At 34.8% G+C, this 22,656-nt stretch overlaps 1 protein-coding gene across 1 annotated transcript in view; it reads right to left on the bottom strand.

The window, feature by feature from the left end:
- The window catches only part of LOC145248334 (ATP-dependent RNA helicase DHX33-like), a 105,631-nt gene extending 83,843 nt beyond the window's left edge, over positions 1–21,788 (bottom strand). Inside the window, exons 1-3 of the mRNA XM_080110244.1 lie at positions 21,667–21,788; positions 11,845–11,996; positions 6,524–6,574 (exon numbers count right to left, since the gene is read on the bottom strand). Of these exons, the coding sequence (XP_079966370.1) occupies positions 6,524–6,574; positions 11,845–11,994 (201 nt within the window). The 5' untranslated portion in view covers positions 11,995–11,996; positions 21,667–21,788. The remainder of the gene's footprint in view (positions 1–6,523; positions 6,575–11,844; positions 11,997–21,666) is intronic.
- Between the last annotated feature and the right edge of the window lie 868 nt (positions 21,789–22,656).

Here is a 22,656-nt window from a genome sequence, read left to right as displayed (position 1 = left end):
GCAAGTTTTTGCTAATAAAATACTTTAAATGAATAAATGAAATAAAAATCTTAACTGCATCCCCAGTAATTACTGCCTTCCACAGTTGTCGTCATCTCACCACATTTTGACTAACTAATCCTCTGACCTGCTTTGGGTAAGATTGAAATTGCTAACTCTAAACAGGTGAGACAACAAGAAAATGCCTTTTATTTTTTGAAAAATAGTTTCTTATATATAAATATATTCTTCACTAAGGTATTCTTTGTTTAATTTTAGTTTTGTTTTGCGAACCAAACAAAATTTTTATTTTTTATTGGAATCTTTTGAGATGAATAATTTGTATATTCATTTATTAATTAATTTATTTGTGGACTGTTATCCTCATCTTCATAGTTGTTCCTTCATTACGTTTCAGCCAACTAATCCTCTGGCCTTCTTCCAGTGATTAACCACGACAGGATAGAAATGCCAATTTTCTTAACTGTATCCCCAGTAATTACTGCCTTCCGTGGTTGTTGTTGTTGTCCTACCACGTTTTTGGCCAACTAAAATTCTGGCCTGCTTTGGGCAAGATTGAAACCGCTATCTTCAAACAGGTGAGCATTGTATGAAGATAGCGGTTCCAATCCTATCTGAAGAAGGCCAGAGGATTAGTTGGCTGAAACGTGGCGAGACAACAACAACTATGAAGATGAGGATAACAGTCTGGAAATAAATAAATAAATATACAAACAAAATTTATTCAACAAAAATTACTTTCGTTTCTTTACATTCTAAAATATTCTAGTTATTTTATACTTATTCTATAGACCTGACTGATAATTACCCCTAGTGACTCCAGATTGAATCACAAGAAAATTTCAATGGTGTTTTTAGAGTTTACGTTTCTAGATTTTGTAGATGAAGATTATTATTCGTATTATTTGGATTCTTCCGACTACTGTTTTTCATCATTGAGTCATTTGCACAACGTTTGGGTCACTGTAACCTGCGGCCTTCTTCAGGTGTATCTTACTGAACTTGGGAATGCTTTTATTAAATTCAGGAATCTGGATAAATTCGAATGAAACTCTTTATTTACTTCATAGGTGTAGTATGATCTTGTTCTGTCAGCCATGACTGGATAGAGGTTCTAAGTAATTCACAATTCTATTTTTCAATCACCCACACTCAGAATTGAACCATCAACCTTCAGGAGAATATCATTTTTACAATTGATTGCAAACCCATGTACAGTGGTTAGAGTACTTAAAAAAAATTAATTTATGTATTTCTTTACTAACGTTCATCCTCTGATGAAAAGAGCATTTCTTTGAAAATCCATGGATTAAGTACATTGCAAGGAACATAGGACAAGTAAAAACTTGACAACTCTTTTTTTTTTTTATAACAATGGCATTTATTTCTAGGTACTTCCTCGAATAAACCTTGATTGTCTTCCTTCTCTCTGACCGCTCAAACATGTTCCCACTCCTTTTTATAGTCTTTTTGTTTTTCCTTAGTGTGTCATCATTTAGATCATAGCTCGGTATTTGCACATAGCCACCATATGCGCTCTGTTACAGATAATCTATATATATAAAAGCGAAAATGTATGTATGTGTGTTTGCTTTTTCTGTATGTCAACAAAAGACTTTTTTCAGAGAAGCGGTCGCTCGCTTCACAACTTTTTAAAACTTTTTATATCACATATAAATCGTAATATCTCACAGTTAACAACGAAGCTCGCCTGTCTATTTAATTTGCTCGATTTCGGGAAGATAAATATTCAACATTTGTCGCTCGCCACATGTGGGTTAGTCTTTTTCCTATAACATCTTGGGGGGGGGAGCGTTCAGCAGTAAATGAATACTATCCCGCAGTCAAACTTGACCTCATTAACTCATTAAAATGAGCACCTGCTAAATCCAAGTAATTAAATAAATTCAAATGTGTTTCCGTTAGCATGTCGCGGTGGGGCAATGGTTAATGTCGCATGTTTTTTTTTTTTTCACACTTTAATTTACAACTTTGCCTCAAGGGTTCGGGTTCGATCCTCATACTTACTTTTTTTTTTTACCCCCCTCCCTCACCTCCAAACACCCGGGCATCGTTGGGTACCCCTCGCTAGTCTATTATTTAAATCTCACCCGTCTGTTTAAATGTATGTATGTATGTTTGTATGTCTGCCTAAAACTTTCAACAGATGCGATGGATTTTCACAAGATCGGTATCATTTTGAGGTTCGACCCTTTGGACGACAAATATCGAAAAATTGTCTGAAAACATTAATTCCTTCACCATCAACTGGGCACTTTTCTACAAGGAGGGGTCGCTTTTTTCACTGATATTTTCGAAAGTCATCCCCTCTTTTTGATTGATTAGACTTAATTTAAACCTTTGCCACTTCTGGTTTGGCGGTGGTTGGACGCAATGTCATGTTTTTTAGGGTTTTTTTCACACTCTTTTCCTCCTTCGCAGTACAGCACTCATCTCCAAACATCCAGGCACTCAGGCTAGTTATTTAGTAAAATATAAATCCCGGGAATAAATATCAATAAACTAGCTGCGTGGCTGCGGCTCAGTTTGCTTAAATGGAAACAAACACAAAACAAAAACGACAAAATGTTTCTTATGTTTATTTTCTCAATATTTTGAAATTTGATTAGGATTATTGCAAATGCCCAGCAAATTGTGAAGTGCAATATCTTAAATGAAAATGGTATATCCGTTGAAGTCACACAATGCATGTTCGCTGCCTGTTTTTCTTTAGGTACAATCAGAATAATAGGGAGCAGGCCGACAGCTACAAAGCAAGTAATAGAATGATTTGTATCATACGCAAGCACACACACACACACAACTGTAACGATCTAAGCATTAAATGAACTTGACACCATGAGAAATAATATGTCTCTTAGTGAGGCCATAATTTAATTAGCAATACACATGAAAAAATTGAAATAGCTTGAAATATTTCAATATTGGTATGCATAGAAAGAGCTTGATGAGCTAAGAAAGAATCTTTTTAAATTTTTTAAATCTGATTAAAATTAAGGAAGTTATGGCTATTTTTGTGCCTCACACGTTTGGATATTTTTCCCTCTTTAAGACCATATGCGTTTCGTCACATTTTTTACACTACTTTTTCAGTAAAAATGTCATATCTTTGTTAAAACACAAGACTAAGAAATGAAATTTACCATATAAGTGTATTTTTGTACAAGGAATCAGAATATGCAACTGAAAATCTCCCAAAGTTTATGGTTTCCAAATAATCTGCAGTAAATGTGCATAAATATGCAGCAATTCCTTAAAAATGCCATGTATCCATAAACAGAAAAGAAGTTGGAGAACTCAAAGTTGAATTGTAATGTGCTTTATGTACAAAAAACTTAAATCTAAACATAAGACCATTTAAAAATGAATATATTGCAATATTTCTTTGGTATTATTGTAGATTAATACCTTCTGTTTAACCCCACTCAACTCCTTCTGACCACCCCTCCAAAATGTGATTCTACCTTTTTAGGAAATTATGTATAAAATGCCATGAAAAACTTTAATGAAAGATAAACAAATTATTTTAGAATTGAATGTAAAATAATTTCCTATTACAGGTCATTCTAGCATTTTAGGGCAGTTAACTGTTTTTTTTTCTATGGGAAAATATGCATGCTTTTTTTTTTTTTTTTTTTTTTTTTTTAAGATGATTATGTGTAGTTTTAAGAGGGTTTCTATGCAATGAGAATATGGGGAGGGTTGCCATTCGGACTTTGAATTAATTGTAGGGCTAAGGAAAATTATGTGTGAACATACTGAAAACTTGACAGAGACAAAGCTAACAAAAACAATATTAGAGGGGGGAGCGGTTAGTTTCACAAAAATTTAATGTAAAATAATTCATCATTTCCTGGCCGTTCTAGCATTTTAGGACAGTTAACCAATTTATTTTTATGTGTATTTTTCTTTAAGGAAGGATCTATTTTTTGTTTGTTTGTTTTAGATGCTTGTATGTGGCTTACAGAGGTATTTTGTTGGGGGGGGGGGCTTGCCACTCGAACTTAGTGTTATTGTTAGGGTTAAAGAGTGTTTTAGGAGGAGACTTGCCACACATAATTTGTATTAGAGGTGAAGTTAAGAGAGCTTTTTTTCAAAAAGAGCGTTCAAAAATTTGTTGATTTCTATTTTCGAGGTTGAAGGTGTTAATTCCATAGGCCGTTTATACTACGCTGGAGCAGGTTGTAAAAATATCTTTCGCTTAATAAGTAGAAAAAAAAATAACGAAATAAAAAGCTTCCTAATTGTAGTTTGATGTGTTTTCTAACTGCTTTTAAAATTTCAAGAATATTGATATAGATTTTGAGGGTTTGTATTACTATACACATAGATTCGAAAAAGTTGTCAAAAAAACAAATATATAACAAATAAATGTTATCAAAAGCAAGTTACTTTTCTACCTAACTGGATAATTTTTTAGTGTTTTTATTTAATGTAACATGTTTATTCAGCTTGAAAACAGTGTTTACCGATGTTTTGGAAAATTTAAAATGGCGCCCGACCCTCTTGAAACGGTAAGTTTGGGGAAAAGAGTTAAAAATAAAAAAGTAGACAAAATACTGCTAGAAACTCGCTCAATATATGTTACCGTGACATAGGCTGACATATATTCGGTGAGTTTTTAATAGTATTTTGTATAGTTTTTTTTTATTTTTAACTCCTTTTCTCAAACTTACCGTGTCAAAGAGAGTCGGGCCGGGCGCCATTTTTAATTTTCCACGGTAAACACTGTATTTTTTTCGAGCTGAATAAACATGTTACATTGAATAAAAACACAAAAAATATATCCAGTTTGGTAGAAAAGTAACTTATCTTGCCTTTGATAACATTTATTTGTTATATATTTGTTTTTTGACAACTTTTTCGAATCTATGTATAAACGAGATTTTGATACTTATTTTGATTTTGAAAAAAAAAAATTTGTGGCTGTTCGCAGTAAAACATTGTTTTAATTCGCTGTTCAAAACTAATTTAAAGAATAAAAGTGCATGCAAGCTATATATCTACAAAAGTTTTTGTTTTTTTAACCATGTTTTTAAATTTGACGAGATTTGTGAGAAATTGCAACAGATTTATAATGCCGAATTGGTTAGGATTGTTGTTATTATATATTCTGAAAACCGAATAGTTCTAAACTAATGTTATTCTGATAACAAAATAGCTCTAATTAAACATAAGAACATTTATATTCATATTTTCATGTTTTTCTTAATTCGTTCTTGAATAAAAATTAAAGAACGCGTGTTTGTTTACAACTGTGCTATCGCTGATTCTACAGGCTGGAGCTGCTGCTGCTTAAACTTCATTTGACCAAATTCGATTAAAAAGAAACAATTTTTTTTTTCGGGTAGGTCCTTTTAAATTATCAATTACCGCGGTCCTACTCAACATAAAACAATACTTTTAATTGATAAAGATAGTAAAAAGATTGATTTACTTACTACTGGGTGTCCGAAGAATTTTTTTTTCAAAATGTTCAATACTCGTCATATTAAAATTTTATTTTTAACACGACAAAAAAAGAAATGGTCAAAAATATTTCGGACACTTGACAGTATTAAGATTAACACCTCTTCTAATTGGTTCCCAAATTTCATGACGAAATTCTTCATACAATCACGGTACGGACCTTTAGAAAACAGGGGGGGTCATTACAAAACCTTACCGAAAACGCCATTTTATGACGTTCACATTTTTATCACTTTATTTGCTTAAAACTCTTAAAATATATAATGTACATTCATATTTATTAATTCATTTGAAAGTATATTCATTTCCGAACAAAACAGTAGTAATTTGAAGACTTGAAGTGCTTTGGTTTAAAAAATATGGCTATTTTAGTAGAACTACCTTGAAATCTGTGATTATCCAAAGCGTTTTTTCGTCCGTGTGTATTACTAATTTAATTTTAGTAACCATTTGTTTATAAAGGGAAGAACTGGATTCTGGAATACGAGAATTTTCAAAGCTCAACCAATTAAAATAGACAGACTTTAGCAAGGGAGCCTTTATTATTTATGAATTGGAAAGATTATCTTAGGTCTATGTATGTATTAGCCAGTTACGGTCGATTAAATTACAGGATCTGTGGAACGTGTAGAATTAATCCCGGTGACAACTGGTAGCAGTGGTAAGATAAATATCTAGAGAAAAAAAATAGGGATTCCTTCCTCTATAGATGTTGCGATTGTGATAGTGTTGCTTGTAGGATGCAATGAAGTATTTTAATATCACAACATAATGTGTCCAAAATGGTGATCGAAAGCTACATAAGATAGTGGCTATTAGCCTAGACGTATTGAATTTGTATATGGCATCTATTATTGCAAACCTACGATACTTTGGTCCAGAGAGGAATTTCTGCAGTCAGTTTATCATATAGGAGATATGATGGGAAGATGAAAAGCAAATCATTCTGAGAGTAAAATTTCTGCAATTGTTGTAAGGGGGGGGGATAACGGATTGATGGGGTAGCAATAAAAAACAGCGGTATAATACTTACTTGAGTAATAGCAATAACAGCATTTTGGTGCAGTCTCGCATCATAGAGGTACTGGAAATGAAAAAATGAAATGTTAACATAATTCGGGGAGGTGTGGTCAATCTTTCTCTATAAACTTTTGTGCTAGTTAGTTTAATTTAAATAATCTCCCCTTTTATAGTATAGTGTTATTAATTTATCATTTTTTTAAATTAAATCACTGTAAACAAAATTATTGCATATATATATATATAGCAAAAAATAGAATGATAAAATTACAGATGAATAACACCAAGCATTAATTTATTACGAACTCTTTAAGAATAGTTATGAAAATAAGCCATTCAAATAGGTGTCTCTGTATTTGAATATAATGTTTTAATATTGATTTAATAACAGCGTGCCATTTTGATGATAATATATGTATGAAAAATGGAAAATACATTGATTTAGATGAAGTAAACATACGAAAAATAAATAAAAATACATGTTGATTGTTAACTTCTAAAATCTTTAGACATAAATTTACAACACATTACTGAAGAGAGGATAATATTGTCAACAGGCCAAAAAAATCTGTATCCATTTCATTGTGGTTCTGGCCCAGTAGTAGTCTATTTGTTCTGGCACAGTAGTAGTCTATTTATGCCATGAATATAACTGAAGGTTGTATATTGTATCTCACAGCTGTCACTCTAGCATCAGACCACATTTGGAGATTCTAGCACAGTTGTAGTCTATTTGTGCCATGGTTATAACATGTTTCATCCTTGATCTCACAGCACTAAACGTAGTTTGATGCTACAGTTACCGCATGTGTTTCAACTAGTTGCTTCATCAATTGTTCAGCATTCACACAGTGTTTAGAAGATCTGCAAAAGTTTTGATGTTGATATAATTCAAATCGAGACTTGGGCAATGGCCAATCATTAATTTCTATCTGCCCTAGTCTAAAAAGTTTTAATGGGTAAGCTTTTTCACTGTGTTATGTCCAAATTAGGTTGAGAGCAAGCCAAAATAAATGTTAGTAAATTTTGTCTTTAAAAAATATACATTATTATAACTAACACAGTGAATCCATTCCATAATTAAAATATATGAATCTCATTATACAACCATCTCCATTCAGATGCTGGTTTTTCACCTCAAAAATATCTTTTACACAAAAAATATACCCCCCGCCCAACATGATATGACTAATCCAACAGAGTGCAGGTGTGCTGAAACTCACTTAACTTTTTAATATTCTTAATTGCAAATAACCTTTCAATGTTACTAGCCTGGGTGCCTGGCGTTGCCCGGGTGTTTGTAGGTGTGTGTTGAGCAAAACAAAAAAAAAAAAAGTTATAGTAGGCAGGCTCGAACCCGTGATGCAAAGGCGGAAAAGAAAGTGGAGGCATATGTTGGTTAAGCAAAAAAAAAAAAAAAAGTGGTAATAAGTAGGCAGGCTCAAACCCGTATCGCAAAGGAGGAAAAGAAAGTGAAAAAAAAAATGTAACACATTAGCTGTCGCAACCATCGCCAAACCGGAAGTGACATAGGTTTAAATTAAGGCTAGACAATCGAAAAAAGGTGATGACTTTCGAAAATATTGGTGAAACAAGCAACCCCTTCCCTGTACAAAAGTGCCCAGTTGAGGGTTAAGGAATGCTTTTGGCCAATTTTTCAATATTTGTCATCCGAATGGTCGAGCTTCAAAATGATACCTATCTCATGAAAATCCGGCGGCTTTGTCAAAAGTTTTTGCGAGACATACAAACATACATACATACATTTAAACAGACAGGTGAAATTTATATAATAGATAGCATGACATAACTAATCCAATGAAATACAATAAATTTTTTAACTTCTTAATTGCAAACAACCTTTCAATATTGTTTTGTTTTGATAATTTGACCAGGTTATCGAAAATTCATGCAACGCTTGCCTCCTCGCTATGTGCACAAGATATGACATCTGAACATATTTTTTAAACAAAACTAATATTGCTAGATAACGGAGAGATTACTTCAAAAGGGACTAGAGTTTTATGCGTATACTTTCAATAAAAGTGTCCATACGAAAAAAACTCTCGAAACTTATTGAAGGCACGTCATACATGTTCAAGACATGATATCTGAACATATTTTTTTAAACAAAACTAATATTTTCTTCCATTTAACATATTCAAAATCTTATAGCATTTCTGACAGTACATATATGTAGACTTTATTTTCCTTGCAGATTCTAAGTCAAATTCACACAATGCTTGTATTGAGGAAAAGAATATATATCTAATTATTATTTTTTTATATAAGCTGAGATTTGCTAATTTATGCAGAATGCATATGCATTATTATAGAATCATTCTTCTATTGATTATTATATATTATGAGGAATAATTTGCCCGGTGGGCTAATTCACAAAAAAATAAAATAAATAAAATAATAATGACAATGTCACTCATCAAATTCCGTCTGCATTTGTTTACAATATTACGTCAGCTGATATTTTGGCTTGACAATGAATGCCCTGGAAAAGTCACCTCTGATTAATGTTTAGTTTTAAAATATGTAAACAAAGAAATAATTTGCAGCGATTTTAAATGGTACCTCTTCTTTTATCGTAAATTGAACTCATTAATAAGAAAAAATTAAAATAAAATGATGAGGTACACCCAGGCTTGGACAGCGGATCATTCAATTTGTAGTTGAATACTCTACCACTAAGCTGTATCTCCAGATTATAATAAATCTGTTTTTTAAGAAGAAATGATTTGCTGAAATTTTATTATCTCCCTTGGTCGTTGTAACGTAAAATATCCCCTGTAAAAATTATTCTTTTTTATCTATAAGAAAGAAAAGCTATTTTTAAGATCAGATTTTTTTGATTTTCAATACTTATCAGATGAATTTCTGTACAAAACATATCTACAGACATATAAATTAGGTTTGTGTGAAATTTGCAAACGATAGGCTCAGCCATTTCGGAACTTATGAGAAAGGAACTCACACACACACACACACACAAAACTACTCACACCTGAGAGTACCCTGTATCTCTCCAAGGCCACCATTCACTCATGCATAGAGTATTGTTGCCACATCCGGACTGGTGCATCTACCACTAGTCTCTCCTTCTTGGATAGGGTCCAAAAAAAGGGTATCTAATCTAATAGGTCCAACTTTGTCAACTCGGCTCCAACCCCTGTCCCATTGCCGCAATGTTGCATCTCTGTGCCTGCTTTACAAGTATTTTAATAGAATGTGCTCTGATGAACTCATATTCCCAACAAACCTGTTTAGCAGCAAAATCACACCTCTTCACTTGGAAGGTTACTAAATGCCAGATAGTTTCTTCCCTAGAACAGCTAAACTTTGGAATTCCCTTTCTGCTACCTGCTTCGCTGATTCTACTGATATGCAGGAGCTCAAATGTAATGTAAACCAACATCTTGTTTATCTTTCTTAGGCATGGTCTTAATTAGTAGCCTCTTACGTCCAAGTGGCGATATTTTTTTTATTTTTTTTTTTTTATTACATTTTTTTTTTTTATTACATTTTCACCCCAAACAAGGCAAATTGCCACTTTGGTGTAGGGGGCTACTATCAGGGGCAACAACTACTGGGGTACTATGTAGGGATTTGGGCAGCAAGGTGTCGGTTCACGTTACACTTGAACTTCTGCACGTCAGTACTGTTGGGGAAGCAGGGACCTGGAATGGAATTCCAGAGTCTTGCGGTTCTGGGGAAGAAACTATTGGAGTAAAAAGATCTTTTACATCTAGGGACCTCTACAGTGTGGGGGTGGGATCTAGTAGCCTGTCGGGTTTGTCGAGGGTGCTCGCGTCGTGGGGGCACAAGTGATTGCAGTTCATCAGAGCATTCACCACTAAAATACTTGTAGAACAGGCAGAGGGATGCAACATTTCGTCGATGGGACAGAGGCTGAAGCTTAGATGCCAGTTCAGGGCCTATCAGATTTGCGACTCTCTTTTGAACCTTGTCAAGGAGCGAGAGACTAGTAGCAGATGCACCAGCCCAGATGTGGCAGCAATACTCCATACATGGGCGAATGGTGGCCTTATAGAGGTACAGAATACTTTCGGGTGTTAGTAGTTTTCTAGCACGGTAGAGAGAGCCTACCTTTCTTGCAGCGGCCCTGGCAATGCCTTCAATGTAATTGTTCCAACTCATGTTTCCTGTGAACGTTAGACTTGTTTTGGGTGAAGGCGAGTTAAAAAAAAAAGAAAAAAAAATTCTATCCATCTTGATGTACCTATATTTGTCTTAATACAAGTTTTTTAGTTATTGTATTAATAGACCGAGATACTTTTTATTAATTAAACGTTGCATCCAAAATGTCATGTTCAGATAATTCTAAAGAGAACTCATTACCCCATTTTTATCCGTCATAAGTTTAACAAATAGATCGTAAAGTGTATCAGACTAAAAGTTTGACACTAATAAAAAAAAAATAAGCATAAGGTGAGATTCAAATATTTCGTAAGGAGAATAGAAAGTAGCCCTTTAGTTTATTCTCGACAACCTTGTAATTCTCACTTCCCTTATTTTGTCCTTTAGTTTATTCTCGACAACCTTGTAATTCTCACTTCCCTTATTTTGTCCTTTAGTTTATTCTCGACAACCTTGTAATTCTCACTTCCCTTATTTTGTCCTTTAGTTTATTCTCGACAACCTTGTAATTCTCACTTCCCTTATTTTGTCCTTTAGTTTATTCTCGACAACCTTGTAATTCTCACTTCCCTTATTTTGTCCTTTAGTTTATTCTCGACAACCTTGTAATTCTCACTTCCCTTATTTTGTCCTTTAGTTTATTCTCGACAACCTTGTAATTCTCACTTCCCTTATTTTGTCCTTTAGTTTATTCTCGACAACCTTGTAATTCTCACTTCCCTTATTTTGTCCTTTAGTTTATTCTCGACAACCTTGTAATTCTCACTTCCCTTATTTTGTCCTTTAGTTTATTCTCGACAACCTTGTAATTCTCACTTCCCTTATTTTGTCCTTTAGTCCTCAAATTCCATGAACGATGTTTCTAACAAAAAAGGAAGAATCAATGTTTTCTAGGTTGGAATATATCCATCTCACACTGATTTTAGGCCATGAAGTAGTATTTTTTAAGCTCCTTACATCAAGTGGTTTCATGCCTTGTCTGGAGCGATTTCCATTAAAAAAGTGTATTATGCTAAAAGTTTGACATTAATACAAGAACTAAACATAAAGCAACATTCAAAGCTAATCAAAGACAAGAGTTAATGAAAAGGATAAACTGAATAGTTGAATCATGATGACTATGATGAGAGGATTGAAAATAATGAAACCTCCATTTTGTTTTACCTGTGGGACTTGCGTGGTTTTACCGCTGCCTGTTTCGCCAATGATTATGGCAGTTCGCAACCTTTGGATATGTTGAATTATCTGTTTACGAGCTCGGTACGCAGGTAACTCTTGCTGCTCTTTCTTTAATGAATGAAGTTTTTCATTCATGACTGAAAAAAATACACAGTAAAAAAGAGATTTAAAAGTTTACAGTTTGCGGAAATTAGTACCGTCTTGTACTTTTTTTTTAATATTAAAAATGAAATCAGATATTTAAAAATTGTCACACAATATATCGTCAGTGGCAAATCACATTCAAACGTAACATTTTAAATTAACTTTCTTTTTAAAAGTATGTTAGAATTTTGAACAATTTTATTCACTACTAGCAAGAGGCACCCGGCTTTGCCCAGTCAAAAATATGCTTAATACGATATTTTAATTTGTCTCAATTTTGTATATATTATTATAGAGTCATAATTTTAAAAGTAAAAGTATTTGGGTGCCATCAGCTAGAATCGAAACCAAAACTAAAACTATAGCATTCAAAGCTGATGATGTTATTACTGTACCAACGTGACACGCATATGAACCAATTAAAAATTAAAAATTAAAAAACTAAGATGAATGTACAAAATGTTTAATGATTTTTTTCAATTTTAATGCATTTCTGACCCATTAAGAACTATTTTAACCCATTTCTGACCCCTTAAAAACTATTTTAACCAGCTAAAGACCAATAAAGGAATGGTCGATAAAAACCCCAATCATTTGAGGCCCCTAGAGTTGCTGTGTGACTTTTAGTTTCGGAAGAGATAGAATTTGAAAATATGGAGACAAAGATACATATAGCTTTTTATATATCAGATTATGTTCTCCCCAAATGATTCAAAACCAATTTTCTTCGACAAAGAAATCCTTGAAGACGTCCAAAGATTCAAATACCTGGGCTCTATTATCACCGCAACAGGCCAAGGTGAAGAGGATATTGGCAATTGTATCAACAATGCCTGTGTCACCTTTTGCCACCTTCGCATCCAACTCTGGTCCAAAAATGAAATCAGACTTTGTACAAATATTAAAATATACCCAGCTCTTGTCCACACGATTCTCCTATACGGATGCAAAATCTGGCTTTTACGAGTTTGTGACCTACGCAGACTGGAAGTTCTTGACCACTCATGTCTATGCCACAGCTTTCGGATCTGCTGGCACCAATTCGTCCCAAACGTCACCATCTGTTTGCGCTGCCAGATACCATCCCTCAAACAGACCCTCCTTTAAAAGCATTTCTGATGGTTTGGTCACACTATGCGCTGGCAACCAGATGACCTCATCCATGCCACCATCAACCCAGCCCCACTCCAAGATTCGAAGAAATGGCGCAGTGGTTAGCCAAAACCTGGCTCAGCACAGTGAAGCAAGATGCCGATCTGTGTTCTCACCTCTAGGGAGTGTACCGCAGGAATCGTGAATAACTGGACCTGATATCAACCACATGCCTGGGTGGCGTCTATAAGAGATGCGGAGAATTCAGTTGGAACCGACTCACAATGAACGCTGACAGAGCAACAACAACATTATGTTTCTGAAGTTTTTAGATGAGGATTTACTTGGATTTTAGTATTCTTTGAACTACTATTCTCATTTTGATAATTTTCACAGCATTTTGGTTGATGTAACCTCCGACCTTCTTCAGGTATATTTTGTCAAACTTGGGAATCAGCACACAAAAGGATCCGTGGCATAGTGGATAAAGTACTTGGTAAAATTCAGTTGTAAGTTACACTATTTTGGAGGTTAAGGCTCAATCGATAGTGCAGGCAATACTCAAAATAAATTGCGAATTACTTAGGACTTCTACCCAGTGATGTCTGATGGAACAAAAGCATGCTACCTCCATGGATTAAATAAAGGGTTTCGTTTGGAATTCTGTGCAAATTCGCTGAGTTCAACAAGATGTGTTACATGATCGCTGTTGCTAGTTGATCAAAATGCATTTCTCCGATCTATATAATGTTAACACAAACTTTTGTTGCTGGCACAAAATATATACACACACTGACAGTGAAGTAAAAATCACAGCACAGTTGATCTACAAAAATATTTTTTTCTGTGACAAATTGTTATTCTTGTTTTGACATTTACTAAAAGACACAGGGGGGAGTATGGATTAGATGGTTGGCTGGCGGTAACAAAGTGGTGGCATGTGCCCTTTGTTTTAACTGCTGACCGATATCTGCTCAAATATTTCTATGTCAAATTATGCATTCCGTTAGAGAATAGGTGGAAATACAGAATTCTTAGCATTTGAATCCATTTGCGTGTGAGCAACTCATTTAATGTTTTTCTTCCGGGCGTTTCCTGCCAATATCTAACAGATATACCTGAAGAAGGTCAGACGTTACATCGACTGAAACGTGAATTCTTAAGATAAGAACAGTAGTTCAAAGAATCCAAATAGCATGAATTTTATTTAATTACTGTAACGACCAACTGGTACTTTTTTTTTTTGCTTGGGAGGTCAACCCTTATCAAGGCCGAGAAGCCACTCTAAAATAAAGGTTAGGGTTAGGGACTAAATTTCAAAGACGGTTTTGTATCCTGTCAAGATTAGGGTTAGGGTGCTCTTATGAGCTCCACTAAAAATGTAGAAACAGTACTAACCCTAACCCTAACTCCATCTAAAGACATATCTGACTATGGTAAATGTAGAGGATTGCCTCAGGAGCGAGACACTTTCTGGAGTGGTAGAATGATCCAACCATTTTACCAGTGATTTGGGTAACGGATCTGATATAGATCTTCCATTTCAGGTCAGGTGTTTTTTTCAAGACGAGAGCCGTTCATAACTAATTCAATTGAATTTCTCCATATTCCAATTAAAAAAAAAATTGGGGTAGCTATCGTGCAACAGCTGCTTTAAAAAAATAGATATTATTTTCTATTCAAAACAAAAACACACAAAGTTGGTATATTCTTTATCAGCATTGTCCCAGATCAATATCTAAAATATCAAGCGATATATTATAGTGTTATCATGTACTATTGATTTATGATATAGCATTCTTCAATTGGATTGCTGTTCTGTTCAATTCCAGGAGGTCCACTCTCCCAAGCTTTACCTTCCTTCTGAGAAAGAGCTGGTTTATTGTCAATTGCCTGAGACATGCCTATCAGGAAATGCTAATAAGGCTGCTCGGACCAGAGTGCTTTATCCTAATGTGCTGGTTTCTCAAAACCACACCTGACCTTGAGTCTAACCTCCTGGTGAGAAGGTAAATAATATGACTATACGAGGTGCCTTCAATAAGTTTCTAGTCTTTTTTTTGTACAGGCATTTAAAATTGTCGTAGATACTTGTGAAAAATCAGTATGCTATTGCTATATATCTCATGAGATGACTGACCAATTTTTATGATTTCAGGTTCAAATGAACAGTTACAGCAGGGACTGGAATACACCCTACTAAAACCTGATTGTCAGAGCTGGTGAATTTCAAAAATAGAAGAACAATATGCAATAAAATTCTGTTTTAAAGTTAGAAAAAAGTTCTTTGCAAATAGTTTGGCCTTGTCTGATGCTGACGAGATGCCCTCTGGTCCATTGATAATGGTTGGGATAGAACGCACACTTCTGTTCAGGATCCTATTTGTTATTTGCCAAAACTGGTGGGAACCAAGCCGCTCATCAGCTATCTTGGATTTAACAGACTGGGCATATAGCTCTCTTGCATTTTTTATTACTCTTTTACAGTGGTTACTGGCAGTCCTGAAAGCAGCTTTAGTCTCAGTGCATCTTTTACGTTGGTAGCTATGGAAAAAGTGATTTCTGTGTGCGATGACAGCAGCACATTCTGGGGAGAACCATGGCAAGCTGTTGGGTTTTTGTTGTAACTTTTTGGGATTGACCTTTACTCCTGACCTGAAATGGAACAAGTCTGTTGCCAAGGTCGATGGAAAAATGGTGGGATCCTTCTATCGCTCCAGAAGATATCTCACTGCTGATGCAATTCTCTATCTATATAAAAGCCAAGTACGTCCAAGGATGGAGTACTGCTGCCACATCTGAGCAGGAGCTGCTAAAAACAGCCTATCCTGCCTTGACAAAGTACAAAATAGACATTGTGGCTTAGTGGGGATGCCCTTTTCTCTTCCTTGCAACCTCTCTCCCACAGAAGAGATGTTGCAAGCCTGTCTTTGTTTTAGCGTTACTTCCATGGCAAGTGCTCGTCTGAGCTCCAATCTCTGGTCCCACCCCCTTGCCAATCTTTCACAATAAACACCTGTCTAGCTGCAACCACAGTCAAAAATTTTCCCCACTCTTTATCTGTGCCAAAAAAAAACGTAGATTCCATGAACAAAGCTTCTTTCTTAGAAATGCACGCCAGTGGAACTCTCTTCTGTCTGCCTGTTTCCCACCTGACTACAACTTGGATGTCTTTAAATCTAACATACACAAACTCCTGATGAACCGCCCCCTTAATTAAGACACTTTATCAAATCTCCAATACTAACGATTACTGTACACGCAATAAACTCTTATCCCCGAATGGCTTCCGGGCCTTGATAAGTGGTGACTACCATGTAAAAGAAAAAAAAAAAATGAGCATGTGTGTGTGTGTGAGTGTGTGTACACGCATGATCAGGCATAGTTCTGGAATGTTCTTTAATGTTGTTGGTGAAATTAATTCAATTGTTCATTGTAGTCCATTGATTTTTATGGTGAAATTAAGTTTGGCTTCGAATATTTGCCCACGTGCATGTGCGGAAATTTGTTCTTCACTCTTTTGGAGCAATACATAACGCGTGTTCATCGACGTGTCGAGGTGAAAAGAAAAAGAAAAAAGAAAAAACAGAAGTGGAGAGCAAGAGAGAAGTAAAAGAGGAAATTAGTGTCGCCTCTTGTCTACTGAAGCCAAGGTAAAAAAGGGCAATAATGTTTCTCGTTTCCCTTTCACAATTTGTGTCTGTGTGTTTACGGCACATGCGCGCAAATCTGATATAGCGGTCATAATAGTTTCTATAAGATCTTGCTCCCTGTGACTTTTGGTTATTCCCTAAGCTCAAGGAAAACCTTAGATGCTGTTGTTATGAAACAATTGAGGAGATGAAAAAGGTTGTGACAAGGATCACTGACACACTCACGCCATGGTACTTCCATGGGGCCTCCCTTAAGTTGTTGGAATGGTACAACAAGTGCATTGCAGCCGGATGAGATTACTTTGAAGGGGATTAGAATTTCATTTGTTTACTATCAATAAAAGTGCCCACACGGAAAAGTCTGGAACATGAAGAAAGTTTTTTTTTTTGTCACATTTTTTAACTACCATAACAAATACCCCACAGAAAATAAGCAAGTAGAATTTTATTAAAAAATAAAATTAATTTACTATTCAGAGTTCGTGGACTCTGAATAATAAGCCAGCAATAATAAATTAATTTTATTTTTTATTAAAATTCTATTTGCTTATGCACTTATGCTACCGTGCTATTTTTTAAATAGTATTTTCCAGTTAAATTCAAGTTGTAAAATATCTTTTTTTTTATTAAATTGTTAGGTGGAAATACAGAATAGTTACAAAACACTCTCCCATCCCATGTTAAGAATGGCTTTCAAAATAATAAAGTTATTTTTTTAAAGTTTCTTTTTTATTACATTTTCACCCCAAACAAGGCACATTGCCACTTTGGTGTAGGGGGCTACTATCAGGGACATAAGCATCAGGGGTACTATGTAGGGAGTTGGGCAGCAAGATGTCAGTTCATGATACACTTGAATTTCTGCATATCAGTACAGTTGGGGAAGCAGGGACCCGGAAAGGAATTCCAAAGTCTAGCTTTTCTGGGGAAGAAACTACCGGAGTAGAAGGCTCTCTTACATCTAGGGATCTCTACTGTGAAGGGGTGGGATTTAGCTGATTGTCCGGGGGTATTTACGTCGAGGGGGCACAAGTGCTTACAGTTCGTCAAAGCATTCACCATTAAAGTACTTGTAAAAAAGGCAGAAGGATGGAACATTTCGTCAATGGGGCAGAGGCTGAAGTTTAGATGACAGTTCAGGGCCTATCAGATTGGCGACTCTCTTTTGAACCTTGTCTAGGAGCGAGAGACTAGTGGCAGATGCACCAGCCCAACTATGACAACAATATTCCATACATGGGCGAATGGTGGCCTTGTAGAGGTATAGGATACTTTCGGGCGTTAGTAGCTTTCTAGCGCGGTAGAGAGAGCCCACCTTAAGTACCTAAAATTCTATTAGATTTTTTGTGTACACTAATATTTTTCACTGATAAATGAAAGTTTCCTGTTATTTGGTGCTTATTAAGATAGTCGACAGATCGATTTTTAAAATATTTGGTTTTAAGCAAAAACAACAGTCTTGTCAAATATAATAATATATCAAAACATTACGAAAATTTATCTGCTATAGTGTTTTAAGTAAAAAAAAAAGAAAGTCTATCGCTATCGGATAAAACAAAACGTTAGCCATTACATTGGCAAAAAACGAGATAAGTATGTTCCTGTATTCACAATCTTCAAGGTGTTCACATCTAGGGAAAATGCAATTTTCACAATTTTCCATAAAAATTACTTTTAACTATAAATAATTTTCCACTTGATGAATTTTCATATTTTTTAAACACATGACTATTTGTGACATGACACCTTTTTTTTCGAACTCAGGACTACCATATTTAACTTGAGTTTCAATATAAATATAAACAATCTTTTCCCTGACTTAAGGTTAGGGTCCATATATTATTTTTATAATATTCCTAGGTGCAGCTGCAGCTTGCATACACCGCAGCTGGTTGAAGTTGTAAATCTAAACAAAATTTCGAACTGAAGCTGTAGCGGTTGATGTTTACACATCAATGCACAAAATCAATGCATAAACACATTTGTACGCATATCGTCTGCGCATACACTATCCTGAATAAAAACAATTATATTTTGCGCGAGCCCTTTCTAGTCTCACACAAAAACATGCGTTCACATTTCAAGCTATATTACTTGTCATATACATACGTGCACACAAACATACGCGCGCACGTCCACACACGTACATATATTCATGTTCGTGTACATACACTCACATTCACATGTATACACACACATGCTAACGTACACACATGTACTCGCACACGTACGCACACAAGGACAACGTCACTTGCCCTTTCAAAGGAAATCCACACATGCGCAAAAGACCACCGGAAATAAGTATAAAAGCAGGAGACAAGCTGTTTCCAGCCTTTTCGACTTAGCTCTCGAGCGTCACGTCTCCTGCTACTATGTAGGGGGACACGAGCTAACAGAGAGTATGTACACTTTATATGCTTTCTCTCTCCATGAACTGGATTGACATTCTCACTCTCTCTATATATATATACAACTTGTCCCTGAGAATACCTTTGCGTAGCTGACTGCTAACTGATGTCAACCCTCTATACAGCTTAACTCACTATCCTTTGTCTTTGTCTACACGCTGGACTATCATTCTCATTTCTACTATATTACTCACTTCTCTTCCCACGCGCGAACAAACGATAGTGAGATGAACACACATTTCTTTTTCTTTCTACACCACCAGTCCCGCAACAAACGATGGTTACACCCGCGTGGACATGAACACATGTTATATCTAAAACATTCATTCTTTCAACAGTAAATAAACAACACGTTTATCTTACCCATCAATTGAGTTTTTGTTTCCTTCTTTCCACCCGTTTCATTATTTTCTTTTGTAACGGGATTAGGATTTATATATCCTAGTCCTCTACAATTTTGAATCAATCAGAAATGTTTCTAAATTTATTTAAAATGGTCTTTCTTGGAGCTACCTAAATCCTTTAAAAGCCAGGGTTTTCTTCAATAAACCAATGGAATTCAGATGACCCGACGATGGGCGCCCATCCATCTCTGCAACATCTCCACTCATGCACACACAACTCGTCAACATTATCATCTGTCAATCGGTTAAACCTTATTCATTGAAATATTCCCTAACCTTTATCACTGAACTATTTTTTATACGATAAACAAAATAATATTAACTCTTATAAACAACTTTCAATGAATTATAATTTATTTGATTAAGCAGAGAAGTTTTGAACACGATTTTCCTGGCCCCTGAAACTCATGACACTTAATCGAACCAGACTTCTCACGTCTCAGCTAATGGACCCCCTTGTTTTTACAAGAACTAAAAATATTCATGAATATTCTATGTTTTCCTATTGCTGCAAACCTTTTAATTTAAATAGACAAAAATTATCTTTCATGAATATATGCTTTCTTAACTCATTGTTTTGTTTTGTTTACCGAATGACAATGTCTCTTGTTTTTCTCACATTTGATTATAAAATATTTTTCACTGCAAATATTTTTCACTGAAAATTTTTCTTTGAATTCGTCGCATCTCAAAAATATCTCGCTCCTTACAAAACATCCTAAAGTAAAAACTGGCGTGAACACGTCCCTAAAAAAAGCCTTGTTTTTAAATCCACATGAATAGATTGTTCTCATTCCGTCAGCCATGACCGGTTAGAAGGGATAATGGGTTTGTATTACTGTACACAGATTCGAAAAAGTTGTCAAAAAACAAATATATAACAAATAAATGTTATCAAAGGCAAGGTAAGTTACTTTTCTACCTAACTGGATATATTTTTTGTGTTTTTATTCAATGTAACATGTTTATTCAGCTCGAAAAACATGCAGTGTTTACCGATGTATTGGAAAATTCAAAATGGCGGCCGACTGTCTCTTTAACACGGTAAGTTTGGGAAAAGATGTTATAAATAATAAACTAGACAAAATACTATTAAAAGACAACCGATTATATGTCAACTTATGTCACGGTAACATGTATTGAGCGAATTTCTAACAGCATTTTGTCTAGTTTATTATTTATAATACCTTTTCCCAAACTTACCCTCTCCGAGAGAGAGTCGGCCGCCATTTTGAATTTTCCAATACATCGGTAAACACTGCATGTTTTTCGAGCTAAATAAACATGTTACATTGTTACACTGAATAAAAACACAAAAAATATATCCAGTTAGGTAGAAAAGTAACTTATCTTGCCTTTGATAACATTTATTTGTCATATTTGTTTTTTGACAACTTTTTCGAATCTATGTGTACAGTAATACAAACCCGGGATAATTTATGTAATTATTGTCGCCTGTATCAAGATTCGAACCATCAGCAACCAGAAAACTTGGTACATTGCAACTGATTGTGAACAGTTACCGTTGTTAATGCGTATGTACGTGGGTTAAAACAATTGTTCAGTTCGAAGTTCTGTACAGATCCCCAAGATCCAAAAGATGCACCGAAATAAGGTTGGAGATTACATCGGCTGAAACGTTCGGTTGTGTATATAACAACCAAAATGATAATAGTTGTTCAAATAATTTAATTCATCAATTCTTTTGTAAAAGAAAAATAAATAAAATAAAAGTCCCTCTTACTTATGCAAAATACGGACCGTGCTGAAATAACATTTAAAAACTCATTTAATTCTAAATATGGGGGAGAGAGGATTTTTTTATATTATTATTATTATAACCATTCTGTACTTTCACCTAAGAATTTAATAAACAAAGACACCGTAAAACGTGAATTTAATTTGAAAATAAGTACCAAAATTCCGAAACATAACCGTATTGTACACTATAATTACCTAGTATGTAGGAGTCGAACATAACCTTATTAAGAAATATATATATATATATATATATATATATATATATATATATATATATATATATATATATATATATATATATACACACACATACACACACACATACGTACACACACTTTTACTTACTGATTTTTAAAAAAATATGTTTTCAGTGACGAAATGCGTCATTAAAATCCATTCAGAAACTGATATTGATATTTTAAATCCCACGTGTTAGGAATTTCCGGTTAATTCCGCACCAAATGATTACACGCTTTCTGATTGGCTGCAACTTTAAACGAAGATGAACTAAATTTGAGCTTGAGAAACTTTTTTTACCTGTAGATTTTTCTTGCCTACCTATCCCTATCAACTATTTATTACTACCAACAATAAACACACCGTCCTGTAAAATCTAGTCCCAGTGGCATTGCAAGGCGAAAACCAATGCCAATCTACAAATATGATTAGCAAAGATTTTTTTTAAATTCACTTAAACGAAAATTTTGGTGATTTTCTTTACTTTTTTTTTATTCGTCGACTTTACTTGGAGGTTAAATCCTATTTCAGTCACCTTTCGTCACATGATTGCACACAGACTTGTTCTCCTTTCTATTCATGGATGAGCGATTTAGTTTTTACTTTCTCTGGTACATTCATACTTGTAATAGTACCTATTTACAATGCCTCCCCACGAGACAGAGTTAGACACCAGGGTCGTTTTTTAACGTGGAGAAAAGGTACAAAAATAAAAATCGTCTCAGTCGTGAAGGATTTCTCCTCCACTGAAAGAGAACGAGAAATAGAAGTGCCGCATCTGAAGAACAGATACTACACTTTGATCTTGGCCAAAGGGCCAAAGTAATTCTGTTCCAGTTGCTTGTTTCAATACAACTTATTAGAATTTTGTACCGTGGCGTGACAGACATTTTCCTCCTCCTCCTCCTTCTTCACAAAGAAAAAATACTATGTGATAAATACCTTCCATAATAAGTTTTGGCATTGCCGTCAGAAAAAGGACACCAAAGAGAATTGTGCAAGCCTGTTCTAGTCTCACACAAAACACGCGTTCACATCTTAAGCCACTTTTCTTGCCATACACATACGCGCAAACAAACATATGTGCGCACGTACACA

Source organism: Euprymna scolopes, chromosome 26 (genome assembly GCF_053919585.1).
Source record: "Euprymna scolopes isolate OS-2025 chromosome 26, ASM5391958v1, whole genome shotgun sequence".
Taxonomy (NCBI): Eukaryota; Metazoa; Mollusca; class Cephalopoda; order Sepiida; family Sepiolidae; genus Euprymna; species Euprymna scolopes.
This window is presented reverse-complemented; position numbering and strand designations above follow the sequence as displayed.